This window comes from Trichechus manatus, unplaced genomic scaffold (assembly GCF_000243295.1).
Source record: "Trichechus manatus latirostris isolate Lorelei unplaced genomic scaffold, TriManLat1.0 scaffold00075, whole genome shotgun sequence".
NCBI lineage: Eukaryota > Metazoa > Chordata > Mammalia > Sirenia > Trichechidae > Trichechus > Trichechus manatus.
Window position 1 is genome coordinate 5659024 of NW_004444011.1, and position 25962 is coordinate 5684985.

The 25962-nt window shown below is 40.2% G+C and overlaps 1 protein-coding gene across 2 annotated transcripts in view; it reads left to right on the forward strand.

The window, feature by feature from the left end:
- The first annotated feature begins 6 nt into the window (after positions 1-6).
- Positions 7-25962, forward strand: part of PIP4K2A (phosphatidylinositol-5-phosphate 4-kinase type 2 alpha) — a 222253-nt gene continuing 196297 nt past the window's right edge. For both annotated transcript variants that reach the window (XM_004380535.2, XM_023735036.1), the window contains exon 1: positions 7-347. In XM_004380535.2, coding sequence (XP_004380592.1) covers positions 204-347 — 144 coding nt within the window. In that variant the 5' untranslated portion in view covers positions 7-203. The remainder of the gene's footprint in view (positions 348-25962) is intronic.

The following is a 25962-nucleotide window of genomic DNA, read 5'->3' on the forward strand; positions in this document are numbered from 1 at the left end:
GCGCGAGCCGAGAGCAGCCTCCCACCCTGCCGGGCCGAGCGGGCGGAGCGGACCGTGCGCGCCAGCGGCGGCAGCGGGGAGAGCGGGGCACGGCGCACCAGGGCCGCTGCCGGTAGGATGCGGCTGCGTCCCCCAGCCGGTGTGTAGAGAGGGCGGGTCCCCGGCCTCGGGAGCGCGGTGGTGGAGGGACAGAGGCGGCGGCCATGGCGACCCCTGGCAACCTGGGGTCCTCTGTCTTGGCAAGCAAGACCAAGACCAAGAAGAAGCACTTCGTAGCGCAGAAAGTGAAGCTGTTTCGGGCCAGCGACCCGCTGCTCAGTGTCCTGATGTGGGGAGTCAACCACTCGGTAAGGGCTCCGGCTTCAGCGCACAGTCCCCTTCCTCCTCTTCCTCCCGCTCCCCTCCTCCTCCTGCTGCAGCTGCTGTGGGCGGGCAGCCGGAGCTGCCCGGCGCGCGGGGCCCCGGCCTCCAGCTTGCTCGCCCCCGGGGCTGCTCGCCCTCCGCGGCGTCTCGGTGCCCCAGCCCCGCGGTGCGTGCTTGCCTCCTGTGGGCCGCCCGGGCGCGTCTCGGGCCCCCTTTGGACCGAGAGCAGGTGCGGGGCGAGGGGTCCCGCCCGCATCTGAGCCCTACGGCAGGTGCCAGTGCCGCCACTGGCCAGTTCGTCCGTTCGTCCTTCTGTCCGTCGGTCCGTCCGTCCCCGCAGCCCAAGAAGTGGGAAGTTTGTGCCTGGCACGGCTTTGCCTCTGCTGTCAGCGCTGGCGAGGGCTGCTAAGGGGCGAGTCCTGGCGATCGCGCCTCTTGTGTGTGTGTGTGTGGGGGGGGGTCGGCGCTCCCCTCCCCAGGCGGGCAGGTGTACCTGTCAGAGGCGGGGGCGTCCGGACCCCGCTCCCCGCGGGAGAACTGAGGTGAGAATATGATGAGGACATTTTGGCAGCAGTTTCAGTGCTGAGGTCCTTTTTTCCTTTAAAGACGATATTATTGGACACGGGGCCTTTTTGGCAAAGAAAAAGCCAATGTAAATATGGCAACTGGGTGTTTAGCATCTTCCTCATCTCCTCTCCCCAATCCCTCTGCCGCTGTGCTGGCCGGAGAGCTGCTTGGCGGGGAGTCTTCCTCGCCACTCACCTCCTCCCCCACCTTGGAGAGCTGGGCAGAAGTCACCGAATGCGGAAGGGCGGCCGGGGGGATGACAGGAGGAGGAGGAGGGGGTCTAGCGCGCAAGTGGAAGGTGGTCTTGAGTTTTCTGCACCCGTTTGGGGTTTGTTTTAAAGACTGGAGGTGAATGCTTGGAACGATTAGCTTAAAACACAGCCAGAGGTGGTGGAAGATGCGCCGCTGCGGGCTATGCGGACTGCAGTTTGGGGGTCTGAAATAGCCTGCTGATCTGACAGCGAGAAAACTCCTGCAGTTTTAATCTACTTAGATAGGATCAGGAAACTTGATCGGAGCTGTTGGCTGAGCCATGAAAGTTTAAATGAACCTGTGAATTTTGACCATGACCTTACCCACTGCAGTCACTTAGCATCTGAGGAAAGTGTAAGCTTGCTTTTTCTGTAGTTTTGATTTACATGGATGTCTGTGCGTCCTTCTCAGCATAATAGAGATGACAAGAAACTATATCGGTATTTTAAAGCACACTGTAAATTTAATGAAGTTGTTAAAAATGGTTTAAAAGCATACATAGTATTTGTGTTTTTCCTCCCTCACCTGAGCTGGGGAAAAGGTGAAACAGTATCAGAATCGATTATGTGTGCATGGGGTGACTGTTTTTAAAAGGTCCAGAGATGATGATTTCTATCAGTTAATGTTTGATCCACTGAAGTTCATTTCAACTTACTGACAACTTCTTTAGCTTTTAGGATGTAAGCTGTAGAAATAGCATACATTAGTGCACCAAAACTTAGTCCTAAGTTTTATTTCAGAAAATAAAATGAACTTTTTTTCTATGTAGTGAGTCTACAGTTATGTCTAATTAGTTATGTAGCTCTAATAGAGTTATGTCTAGTTTTGTCAAGCTTTTTGTGTGTGTTGTTATTAGTTACCATTCCCCTATTATTAGAATAGGTCCTGTAGAGGTTTTAAAGTTTATAACCCAATGTGTTCTGGACTGTTTACTCATATTTTTGGGTGCTTTTATTTCTTGTTGGCATTCTGATGTTTTGGTAGGAGAGTTTTTGAGTCTCAGGATTTAATCTAGTAAAATAGTGTCACAATACACTGCTGAAAAGAGTGCGATCTCTGGGACTTAGTCTGAATTCTTGTTTACTTTAGAAAATCTTATAATTGTGTATGTTTTATTGTAATCACTTATGTTGCTACCTTATCCTTACGAATTGCTACATTTTATAGTTTCTTGCTAATTAATTGGAAATATTTTAAGGCTTATAAAAATAACATGATTTATAAATAGTACATCTAGTGTTACTTTCTTTTCCTTTCAAGAAAAATTAGCAGTTCTAAGTATACTCATCCAGAGGAGTGAACTTTCCATGATATATAGTATAAAGATAATATCCATCATTTAACAAATGTAGATTGGGCATATAGTGCCAGCCACTGTGCAAAGGATTGTTCAAATCGCACCTCATATTTTTGTCCAGGTATCTTTATTTTGAGGGCTCTGAATTGACATATAAAACCAAACCCATTGCTGTCAAGTCGATTGCTACTCACAGTGACCCTACAGGACAGAGTAGAACTGCCGCATAGGGTCCAAGGAGCAGTGGGTGGATTCAAATGGCCGACCTTTTGGTTAGCAGCCGGGCTGGGCTTGTAACAAGTGAGCCACCAGGGCTCCGTCTGAATTGACATAAGAAAGGTTTACTTCAAACTTTTTTTTTTTTCAGAATGTCAATCTATTTTGTTTATTATTTTTGAGAAAAGAAAGCAGGTGTTTGGAAAGATGAAATCTTAGTATTTTTGGTTGATTTCATTTTAGGTGACAAAGTCTGATATTAGATGTTTTTATATGACCTTCTGTGCACTAAAGATACAGTATGAGACTATGTCAGTAGTATTAAAAAGGAGCAAGCATAGTGATATATATTAATGGTGACATTTGAGAAAGCATAACAGAGAAGGAAGAGATCATTCAAATCAGAGCCCTTCTTTACATTTCTAATGTGATCAGAATGGGAAAGATTTGTCATAAATCTAGCAAGTTTGTGCTTTTAAATTTTATTTGGATTTGTTTTAAGGGTAATGAGAAATAACCACAAATCTGAAGTACTAAAAAAGAATTGCACATTTGTTTTATGTTGTAGGCATCTTGTAAGCGAATTGGGCATTTCCCATGTTCTGTGGTGGAAAGCTCATTGGATCTGTGTTCTAATTCATTCCCTAACTGTTGACCTTGAGCATGTTAACCTCTTTTTACATCAGTGTTCGCATCTGTGAAGTAAGGTGGCTGAACTGGATGTTTTCCAAGTATTTTCCCTCCTACAAGATTCAACTACTTTTATAGTCTTCTAGGTGCATAGCATTATATTAGGATCCATAAAATAGTAATAGTAGTAGTATATAATAAAAGTTGTGTTACTTTTATAACCTAGTTATAATAGTAACACAAATGCAGCAATTTTCTGGGGAATTTTAAAGTTCTTGACTAGATGGGAAGGAACTCTGGGGATTTTAAGAGATGTGTGAAGTAGGAATTTGCTAGATTGATTGTAGTTGGACTGCATTTCAGTCTCTTAAGTCAAAGCCTATTTGATTGAAATGTAAAAACTTGCAGTTAAGGTGAAAATTTTTAAATCCATGATGGTGAAAGTCCCAAAACCAAAACCAAACCTGTTGCCATCTAGTCGATTCCAACTCATAGTGACCCTATGGGACAGAGAACTGCCCTATAGGGTTTCCAGGGAGTGGCTGGTGGATTCAAACTGCCAAACTTTTGGTTAGCAGCCGAGCTCTTCTAATCACTGTGCCACCAGGGCCTTAAATTTAAATATCCAAAGGAAGACATTCACTATCTGTCTAGAAAAAATTTAAAGGGACTTAAAACTTGTTTAAAACAGTATTTAGAATTAGCCAGGTATTAGTGTTAGAGTATTTTGGTTGCAAGCCATAGAACCTTGAATGAGCTTAGGCAAAAATTTAAAATAATAGAAGGATATTGGGGATCCATTACAGTGGAAGGAAGAATTGGTAACTAAACCATGAGACGAACAGGAGTAGGGCTGGGCTTCTGGAACAGTCAGAACCAGGTGCTTGGGTGCTGTTGGGAATTTTTTGTCTGTTTGGCTTCCTCCAGAGAGCAGGAAACTACTGGTTCCCAAATTTCACATTTTGTGATTTCTGCCTCCCAAAAGGGATTCTCTGTCTCTGACTCAGTTATAAAAATCCCATGGAGAGACTCTGACTGGTCTGCCTTGGGTCAGTTGTGGCCTCCCCTTGATTAACTAAAAAACCAGTTGCCATAGAGTCGATTCCAACTCTTGGCAACCCCGTGTGTGTCAGAGTAGAACTGAGCTCCATAAGATATTCAACAGCTGATTTTTCAGAAGTAGATCACCAGACCTTTCTTTCAAGGTGCCTCTGGGTAGACTCGAACCTCCAACCATTTGGCATGTGTTAACCATTTACACCATACAGGGACTCCTCCCCCTGACTAAGCAGTTATAAAAACATGGATGCTCCTGCTTGTTGGAGTTGGGGGAAGAACAGTTCCCAAAAGAAGGGAGAGGGCCTGGGCAGGCAGTATCAGGCAGGTATCTGTCATAGTGTTATAGCTGGGGTGTTTATCTTGGTGTCTGTGGGCCCGCTGAAGATCCATGGATGGCCTCTGGGGGTCTGTGTGTGATGTGTGTGTTTTGTGTGTACTGGCAAATATGCAGTTTTCTAGGTAGAGTACCTGTAACTTTATTATATTCTTTACAAGGCCTGGGACTCGAAATATATAAATACCATATTGAAGAAATAGTTATTTTTTCCCCCTGGGTTCATGGGTTGATATTTTGGCATTGAAAAAGATACAGGAAACAAATAAAACTAGGTTTTAAAAATTATGTGAATGACTAGGAAATTATATTGACTGAATAGAATATAATGAGGCAATTACATTAAAATATAAATTATTTAATGGAACCCAACTAACTATTCATTCAAGAACTAGTTGCCTCACTCAATTTTTTCCTTTTCCCTTTACTTTTCAGAGGAAAGAATGCCAAGCAGACATACATGAGTTCATGGATCCCCTGAATTCTATCCATGGACCACTTAAGGGGCCTAGGGAACGCAGTTCAGAACTCTTGCAAGAATAAGATGGGGTGTGGGCAACACCTGCTCAGGAACAAAGACGAAAAGGTGGGAGGGGACAAGAAAACTGGACGAATGGGAATGGACGCGGTGAACCCAGGATGGAAAGGGAAAGGGGGAGAGTGCTGACACAATGTGGGATTGCAGCCAATGCCACATAACAATTTGTATATAAATTTTTGAATGAGAAACTAATTTGCTCTGTAAACTTTCACCTAAATCACATACTAAAAAAGAGTAAGATGGGGTGGGGTGCGGTAGGAAATAGAGGAGAGCATGCAGCAGCCAGGAAGAATTGTACATGGTAGAAACCTGCATACTAGTTGCCATCAAGTCAGCTCCAACTCATGGTGACACCATGTGTGTCGGCATAGAACTGTGCTCCATAGGGTTTTCAGTGGCTGATTTTTCGGGAATAGACTACCAGACCTTTCTTCCAAGACTCCTCTGGGTGATGGACTTAAGCTGCCAACCTTTCAGTTAGCAACTGAGCAGAGTGTGTTAACCATTTGTTCCATCCAGGGACTCCAGGAACTTGAATAAATTGAATTAATTACCTGCCTGAGGTCACAGTACTAGTAGGTGGTAGAGCTGGGATTCAAACCCACTCCCTTAAACACTGAGCTGTGCTACCTGTGCAGGGCCCAGGAGTTGCTAGTTTCTTTGAGATCTTTTCTTAGTCTTAAAAGGTACTTGGACGGTGTATTAGCTGTTAATATGGGGGAAAACTGTTTGGAAACACTTTTTTCCCATTACAGAAAGAAAATAATTGCTTATGTTCAAAGCACATTCAGATGAGAGCAAATACATAATTTTTTCATGAAAGTTGCTGTAGGGAGTTTTAAAACAGTAACGTACCTGAAGAGAAGCCTTTAAATTCAAAGTAAATCTATATTTTTTGTCAGTTTATAGTGGTTGAAAGCTCAGGCCTGGGAACAAACCATTTGCTCTGGCTTTGTGACCTTGATCAAATTGGTTAGCCTTTCTTTGTCTGTTTATTTTTTGAAAACAAGGCAATAATAGTACCTACTATACAGTATTGTTTTGTGGTTTGAATAAGTTAGTGCTTGTTAGATGCTTAAGTAGTTGCTGACACACGGTAAGGTCTTAATAAATGTTAGCTATTTTTTTTTAATATTTTAAATGATAAAACATAGAAAATTATTATAGTGCATGTTAAAATAATTGTTTTTCCTGGTTCATAGTATAGTGTCATGCTCTTGCTTTACTGTCTTTCTCTACTTTATTACAATGTTCTTTCTTGTATCTCTTAACACCTCCATTAGTCTTTAGGTTGTTTGAGGTGTCAAAAATCTAATTCACATTCATTAATTGCAAGTTAATCAAGTTACCAAATCAAGTCAGCTACTGATTTGATATTTTACTTTTTTTTTTTCAAACAAAGACACTGTGCAATATGCTTGGGATGCAGAGTGAATATACTGTAGATCCTGCCCTCAGATTACTCACAACTGCAGGGGAAACAGACATACATAGACACTTGTACAAATAACTAGAGTATTTTAATAACCAGGTATTTGAATATCTACTCTTATGTTAGATAGTAGATGTTCTAGATGTTTTAATATACATCAGTGAACCAAACTTACCTGGCCGAGTGGGAAGAGACAGATGATAAAAAATAAACATAATTAGTGTATTTACTAGTATGTTGTAGAGCTGGGTGAGGCAGATCAGGAATGCTGGGCCTGGGGAGTATTAAATAGGGTATTGAGAGTATAGGCCTCATTGAAAAGAAGACATTTGAACAAAAGTGTAAGGGAAGTGAAGGGCAGAGGGAACAGCTAGTGCAAAGGCCCTGAGGCTGAAGTTTGCTTGGTGTATTCAGGAAACTGCAAGGAAGCCAGTATGGCTGGAGCCGAGTGAGAGAAAGGGGAAGTAGTAGGAGATGGGGACCAAAGTGGTAATGGGAGCTGGATCATTAATTCTGCCCAGGGGACTTGGAGAAGACTTGTAGAGGAGGTGACATTGAGGAGGACCGTGAAGATTGAAGATTATGTGTATCTCCTAACTGGAGAAGGTGGGAGAGGGCATATGAGGCTAAGGAAACAACACTTATAAAAGTGAGTAGACAGAGTGCCTCCTATGTTGGGGAATGGTGAGTGGTCTGGTGCAGTTCTGACCTAGGGCCTTGCCACTCAGAGTGTAGTCAATATAAATTGAGTGGCATCAGCCATCACCCAGGAACTTATTAGAAATGCAGAATCTTGGGCTTGATTCCAGACCGACTGGATCAGAATATACGTTTTTAACAAGACAAGTGATAAGTAAGCACATTGAGGTTTGAGAAGTGCTGACTAGGGTAAGTCACTGGTTTCTACCTGTGTCCAGTGGAGCTCTGGACTTCCTTGGAGGTACGTCAGAGGCTGTTGGGCGGGGGCTGAGCTGGTGAGTTTTCAGCCCTTACCTTGCTTCATCAGGAACAGTTTGTTTTTGTCCTTGTGTGTGTGTATGTGTATGTGTTTTAAACTGGGACAGTGAATACAATATGAACAGGGTAAAAAAGTTTCCATAGCCAAGAAGACTGAAAACTACAGAGAGAATTATGGGGAATGTGAGGAGATGGTTGAAAAGGTAGTTTGGGGCCATATTTGAAAGGCCAAGTAGCTGACGTTTGCCAGAGAAAAACTAACAACTGTTCTGACAGGGGTCACTAAAATTTACAAATCTCAAATGGGCACTCAACCCAGATATTTTACTGTCCCCTCCTAGTCTGTCCTTTTTCCTACTCTGAAACAATTCCTTACCTGTTCCCCTTTTCTTAAACCTCCATCTAGTACCTTGCCCCTTTGTACTCCCCCCAGCTGATAACCTCATTTATAAATCATTGAACAAATAGAAGCCATCAGCTTCTGCTCTTCCCACCACCAAACCTACCAACTTAGGGAAACTGAATCCATTAGCCTCAAACATGCTGTAGGGCTGCACTGTCAAGTTTGGTAGCTACTAGCCACACTTGGCTATTTAAATTTCAATTAATTAACACCAGATAACATTTAAAATTCGGTTTCTCATATCAGGTGCTCAATACCCACGTGTGGTCAGTAGCTGCCAAATTGGGCAGTGCAGATATAGAATATTTCTATCACCACAGCACTTTCTATTGGACAGCGCTGCTCTAGGACCTCCTGTCTTAAACACAGAATAAACAGCAGTAACAACAAAAGCTGTCTTTGACTTCACGTCTCTCACTTCAGCTTCTACTCTGTTTCTCTGTTCCTTTTGATAGCAGAAATTGAAAAGCTTTGTCTAAAGATGCCATCTCCCTATAGTTGCCATCCCCTATCACCTGCTATTCTCTCCTTAACTTGTTCCAATCAAGCTCTCATCCCCACCATGCCAATGAAACTGATCTCATCAGCATCACCAGTGACATTCATGTTTACACATCCGGGGGTCACTTTTTGTTTTTTTGTTCTTTTCCTTCTACCTCACTGGCCACTCCTTCTCAGGCCTGTGGTTGGGTGGGTCTCCATTATTCAATCTTTAAATGTGGAATGCCACAGGACTCTGTCCAGGGTCCTCTTCTATAAGTACATTCCATGTATTCTATAACTACTGCCTACATGATCTTATCTAGTCCCATGGCTTTGGATACAGTTTCATGCTGATGATTGAGAAATTTCTATCTTTAGCCTTGACTTCCTTCCCAGGTACTTGTATATTCAGTTTCTTGCCAATCACTTGAACGAATACCTAACAGACATCTCAGACATGTCGCAACCAGGACTTGTGAACCCTACCCCCACCTTCCCCTCCCCTCTCCTGTGCCTTAAACCAGTTTCTTCCCCAGGTCAGTAAATGGGCCATCATCTACCCAGGTGTTCAAGCCAAACATCTAGGAAGCATCCTTGATTTCTCTCTTTTCCTCGCCATTGCCTCCCCACATCCCATTTTTGAATCTTGAATCTGCACACTTCTTTCCTATCTCCTATTCCTTCTCTGGAACACTGCATTAGCCTGCTAATTAGTCTACCTGTATTCACCCTTGCCCTGTTTCAATCTAATTCTGTACAGCAGTGGCAGAATGATCTTTCTGAAATGGAAGTGCTATCCTATCACTTCTTCAATGAAGAACTTCCAAAGGCTTCCTATTGCATTTAGAATAAAACCCAAACTCTTGTTTATGGCCTGCAAGATCTTACTTACCTTGTCCCTGCTGCTTTCTTTGTCCTCATCTCTTGCCCCTCTCTTCATTACTCCTTATGTTCCAGCCACACTGGTCTCTTTCTGTTCCTTAAACAAGCCAAGTTCAGAGCAGCCACTGAGCGCCTGCATTTACTTTTCTCTTTGTCTAGAATGTTCTTCTCTCAGATCTTTTGAATGCTGGCTCCTATGTGTCACTTTAGTCTCATCAGCTGAAAAGATTGCCTTCTCAGATGGCCTTCTCTGACCTGCTAATCTAAGTAGCCCCCTCAGTATCATCTTACTCTGGTTTATTTTCTCTGTGATACTTACCACTATCTGAAACTGAGTTGCCTGCATGTTTATTGTTTGTTTCTCCGAACTATAAGTTCCACAGCAGCTGAGACTTTTTCTTATTTACTGCTATATCCTGCACCTAGAATAGTGCTTGTATGTAGTAGGTGCCCAGTAAAAAAATGAGTGGAGTTGGGCCCTTAAGCTTTAGGTCGTTAGTGCTCAATTTGTGTGAGCGCTTTGACATCAAATTTTCTTCAGTGTGCAAACTTTATTTTTGCTATGATTGCATAATATTTAGAGCATTTTGCTGAGCAAGTTGTGCAATGCATTAGAAAGTAGGGGAAAAACTGGCTGCAAGTTGTTGATAAGAGGTGTGGGGTAACCATAAGCTGATGCCAAAGAAACAGCTTATGTTTACAGAAGCATGCAAAAACTTTGCCTTGTAAACATAATAAAGAAGAGACAAAGAATAAACAGCTTCTCTCATACAACATCAAAATGTTGAAGGGCCACCAAGTGTATTGTGTGAAGACTGTGGATGCAATTTTAAACAATCTGAAACATTATTGGATAGAAGAATGTACTGTAGTGTTATTTCTGATTTGTTCAGTATAGTTTTGGGTCTTTTAATGGTTTCTGGTGTGCCTCTAAAACTTCTAGTATTCAGAAATGTATCATAAGTTAAAGTTAAGATCCCTTAAACATTATAAGAATAGTGACAGTTTCAATATCTCAAATCTTTGTGGCTCTGTTCCTACTGTGTCTTGTTTCTGTGAGTTCTTACTCGTGGTGCCTCATTCCCATGTATGTTTCGTTATTTTTGGCTCTGAGCTACTCATTTTCCCTAGAAAATTATTTGGGGAGGATTGTTTGAGTCTTAGGGTAAAGGTGTGTACCTGCAGAAAGGATTTGTTTATTTTTGCCAGGTTCCGAGGGGCACTACAGACAGGGACCATTTTAAACTAAATTTACAATTTGGAATGGTTTAGATGGAAATTTGGACTGCAGTCTCCTGGGGGTGGGATGGGTTTTATTTTTGGTTCACCCTTACAGTGAGGGTGTAACCCTTTTGAATCCTAGCCTTATACGAAACGGTTTCCTATTAGACCTCCCTCCCTCCTTTGGTCTAGTACTTCTCAACCCATGAGGCCATCAAAGGCCTCAGAGCCAAAGTGGCCTCCCCAGTTAGCTAACTGCACTTGCATCCATCCAGCTTTCACTTAGATTTTGGCAAAAGAACTCTCTCCTACCTCTTGAACTCTTTGATGCCTTTATGAAGGTGTTTAAAAAATGTTTTATTCAGGATATTTAGGTGTTTTCAATGGCAGATTGATCTCAATAACCAAGTTCCACCCTGCTAGTGGAAGTGGACATCACCATCAAAGTTTCTTAAGTAAGGGAATGACAGGAAGAGAGTGGTGGACAAGTCAGATCCTTGTGGCAGTCAGGTGTTTCCATGGCATTCAGGTGGTTCTGTGGCAGTCCCAGGGATAGTTCAGTGAGGGGAGTCAGTGCCACAGTCAGAGAGACACTAAGGAAGCTACTGCTCTTGTCTGGACAAGAGGGGATGGGAGCCTGAGCTAGGGCAGTGGCAGTGATGACAAAACAAAAGGATGTGCCTGGAAGACACTTCAGAAGTAGAATCAACTGGATTTGGTAACTATGTGAGGGACTGGATACAAAAGAATCAGGGTGACTCCAGGCTTTCTAGTTTGGTGCCTAGTTTTCTTACCATTCACGCTCTTCATTCCATTATTGTTATCCTTTGGGCTATTAGGTAAAAAGAGTCTGTATTATCTGCACTTAATGTTACTAATATGTGGAAATTATTATATTTTCCTATTTTGAAATTTTCACAAATGTTCGTTTATATGTCAACACAGCTTAATTTGATGTTTGATTTCACCAATATAAATAGATCCCTGAGATGTGGTGTCCAGCTTTTACTAGTACCTCATTCTGTAAAAAGTGTTATTTTTCATATCTAAAGTTCTACGAATAACCTATAGTTGTTTTTTTTTTTTTTTTGAGGTATTTTCCCATAGTGGCAACAGTTTGTGATAAACCGTATGTAATCCTCAACTAGCTCTTCTACTTCTTGTGTGCTTTTGTACATTGTCTGCAGAAATTAGGAATGCAGTTTATATATATTGTTTTCTTTCTGTAACTGTACTGATGAAGATAGAATTTCTAGATTTGTAACCATCAGTGCTGATAACTAGACTTCTGTAGTAGCACCCAAAGATGGGACACTTTTTCTTAAAATACTTTTATCTTCTGTTAACCCATTCCATTTTTTGTTTAAAAACCCTTACTCTTTGAAAAGGATTCTTAAAATCAAACTCAACATGTCATACTATTAAGACCTTTTCTCTGGTTTTCCCTTGAAGATATTTAAGAAGTGTTTCCCCCCATCATTTAATGATGCTTTGTATTTTAAAAGGATCATTAAGTCACCTTTTTTCCTGTCAATTCTGTGGGCAATATTAATCTTGGTTTCTTTAGGTATGTTGTTGTTAGGTGCTGTCCAGTCAGTTCCGACTCATAGCAACCCTATGTACAACAGAACAAAACACTACCTGGTCCTGTGCCATCCTCACCATCATTGTTATGCTTGAGCTTGTTGTTGCAACCACTGTGTCAATCTTCCTTTTTTGCTGACCCTTTACTTTACTTTAGGTATAGTATTTTCTATTTTTCAACCCTTTATAACTTACTTTTTGCATCACTTTTCATTGACAAAACCCCGAATTGCATATAGTATTTTATAAGGCCTGTACCCAGCTGAAAAATCAGCTTTTGGTTTATACATTCAATCATTTGAGCACTTAAAAAAATTAGACACATGATGTTATATGAAATTTTGTGTGTTTATATGAAACTTCCTACAAGTGACTATAAATTAAGCTACAATTATTTTGAACTAACAATCTGTATTGAAAAGACATGAAATTACTTGGAAGTCCTGGAAAATCTGGGGTATAAGATCTTTGTAAATGTATTTAAGTATACTTGAGTATACCACCAGTTGCAGTTGAGTTAGTTCCAACTCATGGTGACCCCGTGTGTGTCAGAGTAGAACTGTGCTTCATAGGGTGTTCAGTGGCTGATTTTTCAGAAATAGATCCCCAGGCTTTTTTTCTGAGGCACCTCTGAGCAGACTCGAACCTCCAACTTTTTGTTTAGTACTCAAGTGCGTTAACCATTTTGCACCATCCAGGAACTCTATGCATTCCCTTAAATTCCATGAGGCCTTACCTGCTCAAGCTAGCTGTCTTATAGACAGGTTGTTTGTTAAAACAGAGAATGTTGTGAGAGCGTGGTTGGGTTTGTCAGTGTGAATCCATCATCAATATTGAGCAGAGAACTTAGAGCACAGGTCTTCTCATAACTTAAAGCTTTTTTACTCGTGTACAAAGGGAAGAATTTTTATTACCTTCCCAAAGAATATTCTTAAACAGATCTTTTGAGTAAGACCTTTTTATTCATTCAGAAAACATTTACTGATTATTTACTAAATATTAGATACTGATCAAGACCTTAGACAAAGAAATACGAAAAACAAAGTCTTTGCCTGTCAGGAGCTTATAATCTTATTGGGAAGGTAGTTACGTAATTATGTAAACAAGGTGGTAAATTGGTGAATTAACAGAAATGCCTCATTCAAGATTTATTTCGTTGCAAATAACAGTAACACTGGTCAGATTAGCTAAAGGGGGAAAAAAAGGGAGGCAAAAACTCATGGAACCTAAGCACAGGAACTTCAACTTAGCCTCACGTAGACCAGTATCTAAAGGGGCTTCTTCCCTCACTTTCTCTCAGGACAACATGGTTTCTAATCTTTGCATCACTTCTGATGAACGTTTTCTCTAAGAGTATTGGTTTCCTCTGCTTCTTGGTACAAGTAGGCACACCACAGCTCCTAAGTTTACTTGAACCCAGTTCCAGGTACATTCAGAGAGCGATTAGCCACTCTGTATCCTAGTTTTAGTCTTCTTAAGAGTGAGAGAATGACAGAGAGAGAAAGAGAGTTGGTGACCATCCACACCCAGCCAGTTGTGACCAGAGGAGCAGGGTCTCCTGTAGTGCAGGTGGGCACCTGACTTTGTTGCTGGACATCACCTCACTGGATGGGGAAAGGCTATTCTCAGGTCCTGGAATCCTCCTGGGCTGTGCATTCCCTCACCAGGTTGTATGCACAGAATATTTCTTGTTGTTAGCTGCCTTTGAGTTGGCCCCTGACTCATGGCGACCCCATGTACAATGGAATGAAGCACTACCCAGTATTGTGCCATCCCCAAGATTGGTTGAAGATTGGACTGTTGTGATCCATAGGGTTTTCACTGGCTGATTTTCAGAAGTAGATCTTCAGGCCTTTCTTCTTAGTCCATCTTATTCTGGACTGGAAACTCTGCTGAAACCCATTCAGCATCTTAGAACATTCAGGCCTCCACCGACGGATGGTGGCTGTGCATGAGGTGTATTGGCTGGGAGTCAAACCTGGTCTCCAACATACAAGGCAAGAATTCGACCTGAACCACCATGATCAGGAGAGAACAAAGGAGGATTAATAAGATGCCCTGGGAGTATTTGAGTTGGGTCTTGAAGAATGAGTTGGAATTTACCAGGTGAGGAATTTGGAGGAAATGGATTATAGCCAGAGGAAATCATATATACAAAGGCAAAAAGCATAAAAGGCACGTGACATTTTCAGGGAACTGCTGAACCTTTCGTCAGGTGCCGTTATACTTCCCATCTTCTACTTTTACAGTTTTATCCATTTCCATTCTCTTGCATGTATTCCTATTTATATTACTTATGTTTGTATTGATTTCTTTACACTTGGTCGTTTAGAATTAGAATCATATCTGAAAGTTGCTAGACACCTTAAATCCAGAGCTTAGTGTTATTTGTAATTTTAATAAACATACTTTGTTTTTGTTTTTTCATCCTGGACTTTGAGGAAGATGTTCAGTATTAACCCAAGAGTGACCTCTATGGCACACCACATAACCTGCACAAAGGCACCAGGCCGTGGGGCAGGCAAAGGCTGGTGAAGGCTGAAACCAGTATTGCCACTTACACACCGTGACAAGGGTCTGCATTAGTCAGAGACAGGCACCCTGTAGTTGGCCTGTGCGGAGGAGTCTCGTTTTCTGATGTGCACTGAGGTGCCCTGTGTGCCAGCAGCTGCCCAGCTTTCCTTTCTAGTAAGGAATAAAACCTTGTCATGCACCCAAAATTTCGCATGTCAAATTCAGAAGTGTTGGTATTCTTGTGGAGGCTCTTGGGTGGTGTTTAGGTGGGGCAAAAGAAAAGAAAGCAATGGTTATAAAGTGTCTTTTCCCTTACAGATTTGAATCTGCCATAGAAAGTGGTCTCTTCTGCTACATGTATGTTTCTGTAATGCAGATTAGGTGATATGAGGTGGGTAAACAGGTGATGATGGCATATGATGACACGATTTTCCCTGAGCATGTTACTGTTGAGTGCCTCTGAGTAGCAGCAACTGGATGCAAATACAGTAACAGCTGAAGGCAGCAAACCAGGTAGGAGAACAGTACTCACCTTGCTCATTCATCCATGTTCTTTGTTTTGGCTCAGGTGGCCATGTGCTCTGTATTGGAAGTTACAATTTCATGGTTCTCTCTGATTTGTGCATTTTGTCCTAGTCTGTATAACTCAGAGGCTCAATCCTTCCTTATACTCCTTACACAAGTGATCTTCATCATTGTGTTTTTTAAGGTAAAGGGCCAATATTTCCCTTAGCATACTGTATTTATTAGGAATTAAACAATTTCGAAAACTGACGTATTTATTTAGGATTGTGGTTGGTTTTCTTTTAGTGTTCTGGTGATAGAGTTCCACAGGTTTTGAGTGGTCTGCGTAAAATCTATAAAAGTGTGTGATAGTGCAGAACTTAAAGTTTTTCAGATATATATATATTGTATTATAACAGAAATATTCGTATTTACAATGTCCAGGCTAGAACCCCCCTATGCCCAAACAAACACACAAGCATTGTCAGTTGTTTTGGTTACAGGGATAAACAGGTGTAAGTGTGGTAGAAGCCTTGCTAAGTAAGTGGTCCATGGTCGAAGAAGTTTGAAAATCTGCTCTAAACAAGCAGAAAATTAAATTCTTTATGGGACTTCTGAGATTTTCTTAGTGACTTAGGCTGGGTTCTCTAGAAAAGCAAAACCAGTGAAGTGTGTATATTTGTGTGTGTGTGTGTGGTATACACATATATATGTAGAGAGAGAGGGGGAGAGAGAAATCTATCTTAAGGAAATGGCTCACATGACTGTAGAGGCTGGAATGGCCCAAGTCCATGAATCAGGCTGGAGGCTTCTCCTGACTCACGTAGCTACAGGGGCTGACGAACCCAAGATCCACAGGTCAGATGGCAGGATGCTGGCTCACGACTGCAAAGGCTGACGAATCCAAGATCAGCAGGTAAGATAGCAGGCTGCTAGCCCAAGTCCCAAGAACTGGAAGTCAGATGAGGGAGAGCCAAATCAGGATCCAGAGCAGAGCAAAAGCCAGCGATCTTTGCCAGAAAGTCCACATATATTGGATGTAGGCCCCACCCCCAAGGAGACTACCTTTCAGCTGATTGTCTACTTATAGCAGATCCCATCCTGGAGGTGATCACATTGTATCAGATCTCATCACGGAGGTGATTATATCATTATACAACTGCCAGACTACATCATAACTGCCAAATCACTGAGAATCATGGCCCAGCCAAGCTGACACACAACGTTAACGATCACACTTAGTGATGTAATCTTCGTCCTTGCTGACCATGTTGCTCTCCAGTAACTCACACTCCAGGCGTCCAGTGTGTTCATATGTCTGTATAGGTCTGCCCCGACCCCTTGAGTCTCCATGATCCAAAATTATCTATCTCTCTGTCTTACTAATCAACTTTACCTGTTTTAAAATTTGCTCTAGGTTGCTTCTACACCCAGGAGCATGAGAAGAAACTTTCTTTTAACCTGACCCCTCCCTCTTAGAATCCAACTTCAGACTCTTACTACAGAAGTAGGACTTGGAATACATTCCTTCATAGAAACAGCCAATTTACAAATAAACATTTGGAATACAACCTGTTCATAAATGAGGTTCTGCCTGTACATTGATGGAAAGTTCAGATGCTTTGGCACAGAAGGGGACTTTTCAGAAACAATTACGATAAAGCAGTATGGCACTTATTTTTTGGCACATTGAGCCAAAGTAGGACAGGAGGAAATTTAAGAAACCATTTAAAAGAAACAAATATATTAGGTGAAGACTAGTATATCACTTTGTCTTTTTCACTTTTTCATTCTTACAGTTTTGGCAGCAGATATTTAGAAAATTTAAAAATGTTGATGAATGTTTGTAGCATATAGCCAATAGTGAATATTTTTATTATGCATTATATAAAACTTTTTCCTTATGTTTATTTATGTACACTAGCAACATTCATGGTTTCAGTGGAATTTGAGTTCTAATAAGTACCAGAAGCCAAAAAACCCAATGCTGTTGAGTTAATTCCAACTCATAGCAACCCTATAGGACAGAGTGGAGCTGCCCCATAGAGTTTCCAAGGAGCAGGCTGGTGGATTTGAACTGCCGACCTTTTGGTTAGCAGTTGTAGCTCTTAACCACTGCACCACCAGGGCAGGAGGATATATAAAAGTACAGAGGGGTATATAAAAAAATGTATGTTTTCTCTATGAAAAACTTGGAAACTACATATAAATGTAGAGAAAAATCAGCATAATCCTTTTCATCCAGAAGCAACCTGTGTTAATATTTTGGTGTGTTTCTTTCCAAAATGTTTTTTGTTATTGTTGCAAAGCTAAAAATGTTTACCTTGTTGAGATTATATTGTTTATACATGTCTTCATATTATTACATATCCTTCACAATGGTAATTTTTCATGGTTACATAATAATCTAGTAAATTTTAATAGACTATATACATTAGTTGGATCCCTGGTGACACAGTGGTTAAGCATTCAGCTGCTATCCAAAAGGTCAGCAGTTCGAATCCACCAGCCACTCCTTAGAAACCCTATGGGGCAGTTCTCCTCTGTCCTAGAGGGTCTTTGAGTCAGAATCGACTCAATGGTAATGGGTTTGGTTTTGGTTTTTGTATACATTGCTTCCAATTTTTTGCTACTGTAGATAATGTTACTTACTATCAACATTTCTCAGTATAAATTTTTTTGTTATTTTGGATGGTTTCCTTATAATAGATTTCCCTTTTGGGAATTAATTACTTGGTCAAAGGGTAAGAACATTTTAAGTCTCTTGGTACATGTTGCCAAATTGCTTTCAAAAAGTGTTGTAACAGTTTATAATACCAGCAGTGGGTTGCAAAAGCTGCTGTACTACATCTCCTGCTTTTAGCATTTCTAAGTTGAATAGCAAAGATTAGAATAAAAGCTTAGCCTTTTCTTTAAATTTTTTTTTTTTTTAAATATGGCTTTAACCATATAAATCTCTGTTTAGAGGAATTTTAGTCAGGCAGTTCAATAACCCCGCAAAAAAGAGGTGCACAGATGGGCAGTCAGGTGTCTGGGAATTGGTGTCATGTGGTCTTGAGTCTGCCCTCTAAGGACAGCTACTTTTAACTAACCCTACTTCTCACAGTTGTTTTCTTCATTCTGCTTAAGAGTCCTCAGGTTCTTTAAAATGTAAAGCTTGGTTTAAAAAAATAAAAGAAGCAAATCCAAATGTATGCTTCATAGAAGTCCAGGCTCTGGAAGTTTGGGGTTGAGATAGAGGAGAGTGGTGGTGGTTGTTGTTAGCTGCCATCGAGTTGGCCCCCCAACTCATGATGTCCCCATGCACAATGGGATTGTATTGTTGTGATCCAGAGGGTTTTCATTGCCTAATTTTCAGAAGTAGATCTGCAGGCCTGTCTGCCTAGTCTGGTTTAATCTGGAAAGTCTGCTGAAATCTGACAGGTTGTGGCGGTGCTTGAGGTGCATTGGTTAGAAATTGAACCCAGGTCTCCTGCATGGAAGGTGAGAATTCTACCACTGAACCTGTTGTTGTGTGCAGTCAAGTTGATTCTGAGAAGATACGGTGTAGAACTGCCCCATAGGGTTTCCTAGGCTGCAATCTTTTTGGGAGCAGATCACCAGGTTTTTTTCTCCTGTGGAACCACTGGGTGGGTTCGAACCACCGAGTGCTTAACCATCGCGCTACCAGGGCTCCTACTGAACCTGAGTGTGGGTCAGTTGGAAGCTAGTTATTTGTCAGGCAGACAGTTCCTGTATCCCATTGTTTCTGGTTAACTCACTTCAATTTGCCATACCCTACATAATTTACATTACACTCAACCCAGTAGCATTTAATGGCAGGCAGAATTCTTCACATATAAGTAAACTAGTCATGACTTTGTAGTTGCCTACCCAGTCTGACCACTTAACCTTAGACTTGACCTATGGATGATGCAGGTGGAACTGTTGAGAAAATGTCGTGTGACATCTATTAGAGTTCATGATTAAAGTGTGTGTATGTGCCTTTTAAAGGTTGAATGTTACTGTGACACAGTGGTTGAGAGCTCAGCTGCTAACTAAAAGTTGGCAGTTGGAATCCACCAGCCACTCCTTGGAAACCCTAGGGGCAGGTCTACTCTGTCCTATCGGATAGCTAAGAGTCCTCGTAATCGACTCGACAGCAACGGGTTTGGTTTTTTGGTTTGGGTAGTCCTGTAGTTTGGCTTGAAGCTTGATTCTGTATGCTGCCCTTTCTGTTCAACATTATCTAATATAAATATGTCAGAGTCACCTCTGCTGACTATAAAAACATTTGGAAGCCTAGCAAGGCCAGGTGGGTGTGGTGCAGGCTTTCCCACCTCGCTGTGAGTGCTCATTTAGATAACAGATAATTAGAAAGGCAAACACAATGTAATTTTTTTCTTTTGGCAGGTGTGAATGGGTATTTTGTGTATTTTCGTTATATAATAAAATCCCCTATTACATAAAAAATCCGCTTTTACATAATATAAAAGGTAATGTTTTTCTTTGCTTAGGAAAAAGAACTCGTAAGAACATTGAAGAAAATTAAAAGAACAAAGGCAGAATTCTCTTAGAAAGGAAAGGTCATGCTTATAAACCAAAGCCATCCAGAAAAACTGTTAATTTCCACTTTATGTGGATGTGTTTTATTGTGACAATGGTAACTACAGTTGCCAATTTTCAGGAGGCCAAAATTGCTATTTTAGATAGATGGGTCTTTAGAATTAGCCCCTGGATAATACATTTCTTTAAAATCTGAACCTTAATTGACTCTTATTTTTTAAAGTTTGAATTAAATAGAAAATTAAGGGCTTTTTATAAAAGATGGTAATATATCCAACATGAATGATTACCTAATAGAGATTTATTTCTTATTGTATTATTATTTTAAAATATTAGATATCTGATACAAAATGAAAATATTCTGTCTTGTTAAAGAAATCTCTTTTATTTGTGTGTTATAAGTTACAGACTCAATCTGAATAGGCTTTTGGAAGTAGGTGACTTTTCAGTATCAATAAGCTATATGCAATTTTTCGTTAATTTCAAAATAAACTTCAAAAATTATGAATGTAAATATTTTGTGCCCTTTATATTTTTAAGAAAGCTCCTTGATTCCTTGTGTGAAAAATTTCTTCAGAGTTACAAAAGCTTCAGTACAGAGGAATATTTTCAGTGGGATTAGATGTTTTCCATTTAACCAGAACAACCAAATACCATTTCTGGACAAATTTATCCCCATTTCTGAACCTCCAAAACAATAGACCATTTAAGAATCAATTTCAGTTTTGTTATTTGTAAGAAGAGTCTGTTCTGATGATACGTGGTATAGTCCTAAATAATGAGTTACCTGTAAGCTAGAAACATTCACTTATAACTGTTTCAGTACACCACCTCAACTCAGGAGAGACTCTTATATCCTGTGTTATCTTAAACAAACAAACAAAACAAAACAGAGTTCTTTTATGATAATAAACAAATCGAAAATAATGTAAATATCAGTTGGATATTTAAATAAAATCTGATATACTCATATATTGGAATGTTCCGTAGCCATTAAACATGTTGATGGAGGTTGGTGTACTGATACTGAGAAGTGTCCATAATGTGTGAGTGAATACATAGCCAGTGTGGTTTTGTTTTTTTGTTTAATAATATGTTTTGTGTTTTTTGTGAAGATTTGCACGGTAAATTAGGTTCCCATTGTTCAGTGACATTAGTTACGTTTTTTACAATGTTTCAGCATTCTCTTTTAATTGTGTTCTGGTTGATCCATTTCCAGTATTCTAGTTTCCCTCCCCCTTTATCTTTTTGTCTTTGCTTTAGAGTAATTGTTGACCTTTTGGTCTCATACGGATGGTTTTTCAGTAGAACACCGTACTTAAAGGTAATATCCTTTGTTTTGTGCGCCACTTTGTTGTTTTGCTAAAGGTGGTCTCAGGTAGCTAATGTGTTTATAAAAGTACTGTATATGTTTCTGAGGAGGGAAGGGATTACACATGATTAGTCACTTTCTACTTATATCTTTTTATAGGTTGATTTTTTTTAAAAATATTGAGCGTGTATTACTTTCATAATTAGGGAAAAAAACAAGATATTTTCTAAGGTGAGATGGTTGGGAAGAAACCTTTTCCATATTGAATTTGAGGAGGCAGAAATAACTTGTACATTTCTGTTCCTGAAATAGTTTATTTGCTTGATATGAAGGATTTTTTTTTTTTTTTTGGGTAGCTATCCTAAGAAATCCTTTGATTAAAAGAAGTGTTGATTGTTTTGGGGGAAAAAAGTTACACAATAAGGGATTCTGAAAGTCATTATTTTTCTGCTCTTGGGAACACCAAAAGTAAACTAGAGGGATTATCACTAGTTTACCTGCAGATATTCCAGTTTTTAATTGTACATTTCATCAGTGAAAAAATTTGAGCACATACCCACAATATATGAATTTTCATTTATCAGTGCACATGTGCGCACTGCTGCATTGTTTTAAAATACACAGAAATTTTAGAAGGGTGCACTAAAAATAAAATAAATATTAACAGCTAAAAACTTTAGTCTCATTAAAAATTATCATTAATATGTGGTGAGGTTTTTTTCTCCCAAATGAAGGCTATGTGGGTGAATTTGTATCATTTATTAAAAATTTGATGAACACTTTGTAATAAAGCAATTTGAATGTCTGGTCATGTGTTGAATTTATTTTGCTATTTAGTTTTAAAAATTACCACAGCTGAAAAAGTTATCTCAGAAAGATATATTGATACAAAGCGATGAAGTGTAGCATTGACTATGCTTATTAACCATAAAAACGAGTTGTCACTGAGTTGACTCCAACTCACGGCAACCACATGTGTGTCAGAGTAGAACTGTATCCCAGAGGGTTTTTAATAGCTGCTTTTTTAGAAGTAGATTGCCAGGCCTTTCTTTTGCGGCATCTCTGGGTGAACTTGAACCTCCAGCTTTTTGGTTAGTAGCTGAGTTTGTTAACCCTTTGCACCAGTTATACAAAGACTTTGGTTAAAATTTGACTGGTAATATCTATTTTCCATGATACCGCAACAAAATGTGTTGTCATTTATATTAATAAGGATGGGTGGATACAAAATAAAAAACTTTTAAAATTCATTGAAATTTTTGAAACATGTTAAAATGTGTTTCTAAGTTCTCTGCAGATGCAAAAGCATATCTCTTTTCAAAATTCTTCATAATGTGAGTTTCTTTCAAAAAAGCAGTTATTTTCTTATACTTGTTAAAACCTCATCTTTGCCTTAAAGGGACTGATAAAGCTTACTTTAAAAAAAAAATTATCTGGTAGGTAGCATAATCCTGCAGCCACGTGTGATCACAGAATAGGTCAGGAAATTTGGAACAATTGTATTTATGTAAAAGAAAAATGTGTTAGTCATCCTTAAGGCAGTACTTTTAAGTCTTTTGCCAGAGTTAACCAGAACACTTCCTTGTGCAAAATATCCTTCTGCTCACTCCCTACCTCATTATTTAATTAAAAAAAAAAAAAGTGTAACACAGAAGAAAACATTCTTTGATGGTTATGAGGGTGGGGAGGGGGGAGAGGGGTATTCACTAGCTAGATAGTAGACAAGAATTATCTTAGGTGAAGGGAAGAACACCACACACTACAGGGGAAGTCAGTTAAACTGGACTAAACCAAAGCTAAGAAGTTTCCTGAATACAATCAAATACTTCGAGGGACAGAGTAGCAGGGGCTGGGGTCTGGGGACCATGGTTTCAGGGGACATCTAGGTCAACTGGCATAACAAAGTTTATTAAGAAAATGTTCTGCTTCTTCGGGGCAACATGGCTCTATAGGCAGAAGTACCATGCCATCCCTTCACAGCAAAGATCCGAAAAACTAAGCCAACCAGAGAAAATGGCAATCCTGAAACTCTAAGCATCAAATGAAGAGATAAAGAACTCAGCCAAGCACTGAATGGAACAAGAAACTGACAGAGAACAGAGAGTGAGGAGTGATACATGCAGAGGTCCCCTATCAGCTACCGCAGCACGGAGCCGCCATCTTGGACTCCTATCAGAGATCAGCGAACAGGGAGTACGAGAAAGCAGCTTAACGGAGCTTCCAGCAGGAGACAAAACAACCGGTTACCAGCAATATACACTTTCCCAACCCCCACACTTCTTCACCTCCACTCGGCCTCCTCTGCTTCCTGCAGCCACAGTCTTCCTGGCTGGGAAGCATCGGCTTCACCCTGGATTCAATTGGATTCCACTGGCCTGCACTGGCCGGCTCCCTAAGTGCCATTTGTTGGCTGCTGGTGTTGCTTTTTTCTGCTTCTTTAGATTTATTCCTTACCTCTCACCACCTCCCCCTCATTTCTCTCAAATACCTGGCTCCATGCACCATCTTTGCTTCTTCCTAAAAGCCTGTGAAACACAGTTCAAATGTAAAACTGCTTCCCGGCCTGTGCTGCCACACTGGTGGGATCCTGGGCTTTTTTTGTTTGTTTTGAATTGTTTGTTTATTTGTTTTCTTTTTCTTTTCTCGAATTGGGAGCCCATTCTAGCTGGGAAGTACTGCGTAGCTTGGGACCTACTCCCTCAGGTTGCACAGACGTGAAGAGGGATCCCTGAGGGCATATCTTTTTTATTTATTTATTTATTTTTCCTGTTTTTTTGGGGGGTTTTCTTGTTCTTTTGTTTGTTTGTTTTCTTTTCCCTCTTTTTCCCTATTTTTCTTTCTTCATTACTCAGTTTCTCGTCTCTCTATACTTTCCTTCTCTTTCTGTCCCCTGAATACCTGGTGCTGAGTAACACCTGTATCCCTTCTAGCCAGGCTGTACTTCATGGCCTGGGAGCAACTTCCCCAGACCTTGCAACTGCACTGGTGGGATCCCTGGAAGTTTTTCCTTTCTGTCTAATTTTTATTTATTCATTTTTTCTTTTCCTTTCTTTTTCTTCTTCTCCTTCTTGTTTTCCTCCATTTCATAGTCTCTCATCTCGCTACAGCAAGCTCCCCTAGCACTCTTTCTTGTTTGTATGGTTTTGGCTCCTGTTTGGCTCCTGTTCCTCTCTCCTCTCTCCCATGCCCCACCTTAGCTCCACACATCACAATCTTCCCTCTCCACCCTGCCTACCTGCACCATGCGCTGAACATCACACCACCAATCAGCCCAGGCATGGCCAAATAAAACAAAAAAGCAGGATGAAACAAACAAATCTACAATCAGTAAACGAGGAAAATAACTACCAAAAGCCCCGAAAACAGACAATATCAAAACATTTACAAAAACAGGACAGGATGGTTCCAGTAGGCTTCCAAAATAAAACACAAGATGACTTTCTAGTAGAAGAAAAGGCACTAGAACTACCTGATAGCGAATTCAAATCTCTAATATTCAGAGCTATCAAAAAGTTGAAGCAAAAAGCAGACAAAATAAGGAAAAAATAGACAAATTCATGGAAAAGGCAAATTCATGGAAAATACAGACCAAAAAATGGGAGAATTCAGGAAAATAATGCAGGAACAAAATGCCAAAATAAATCCACAACTAGAAATCATACAAAAACAACAATTAGAAATCCAAAAGATAAACAACAAGATTTCAGAAATGAACAGTGTCATAGAAGGGCTGAGGAGCAGGTTTGAAATGGTGGAAGACGGATCAGCGAAATTGAAGACAAACACTTGGATACAACTCTGAGGAAAAATCAGAAAAAAGAACGAAGAAAATGAAGAAACCCTGAGAATTATGTGGGATGCAATCAAAAGAAAAATTTTCGAGTGATCGGAGTTCCAGAACAGGGGGAGAAAACAGAAAACACAGGATCATTGAAGAACTGCTAACAGAAAACTTCCCCAATATCATGAAAGATAAAAAGCTGACCATCCAAGAAGCTCAACGAACCCCATGTAGGGTAGACTCCAAAAGAAAATCACCAAAGCGTATCATAATCACACTTGCCAAAACCAAAGACAAAGAATCCTGAGAGCAGCTTGAAAAAAACAAAAAGTCACACACAGAGGAGAAGCAATAAGACTAAGCTCAGATTTTTCGGCAGAAACCGTGCAGGCAAGAAGGCAATGGGATGACATATGTAAAACCTTGAAAGAAAAAAAATGCCAGCTAAGAATAATATATCCTGCAAAACTCTTGTTCAAATATCATGGTGAAATTAGGACACTTCCACATATACAGAAATTAAGGGACTGTGTAAAAATGAAACCAAGCTTACAAGAATTATTAAAGGGAGTCCTTCGATATGAGAACAAACAACATCAGCTCGCAGGCTGAATCTAGGGCACGGGATTGTACCAGCCCCATACCAATCTAGGAAATGAACTCTCAAGGACTATCCAAAACCAAAACAAATACAACAGGGAATCAGAGCAGTTAGTCTGTAAATGATAACAATATCAGAACAATAAAAGAGGGAATAAATGGTGTAGGTACAGAACCTTTAAATGGAGAGGATACCAACTAATAATAGACTGCTTCAAACTTAGAAAGATAAGGGTAAATTTCATGGTAACCACAAAGAAAGTTAACAAACCTACTCATCAACATAAAGAGGAAAAACATTAAGTCTCAGTAAAAACTAAACCTACAAAAACAAAAGAAATGAGGAAAAAAAAAATCCACAAACAAAAGGAATTCAGCACAGGAGAGTGAGAGGAACAAAGAAAAAGTCAGCACCACAAAAAAAAGCACTACAAAATGACAGCAATAAACTCACACCTATCAATAATTACACTGAATGTAAATGG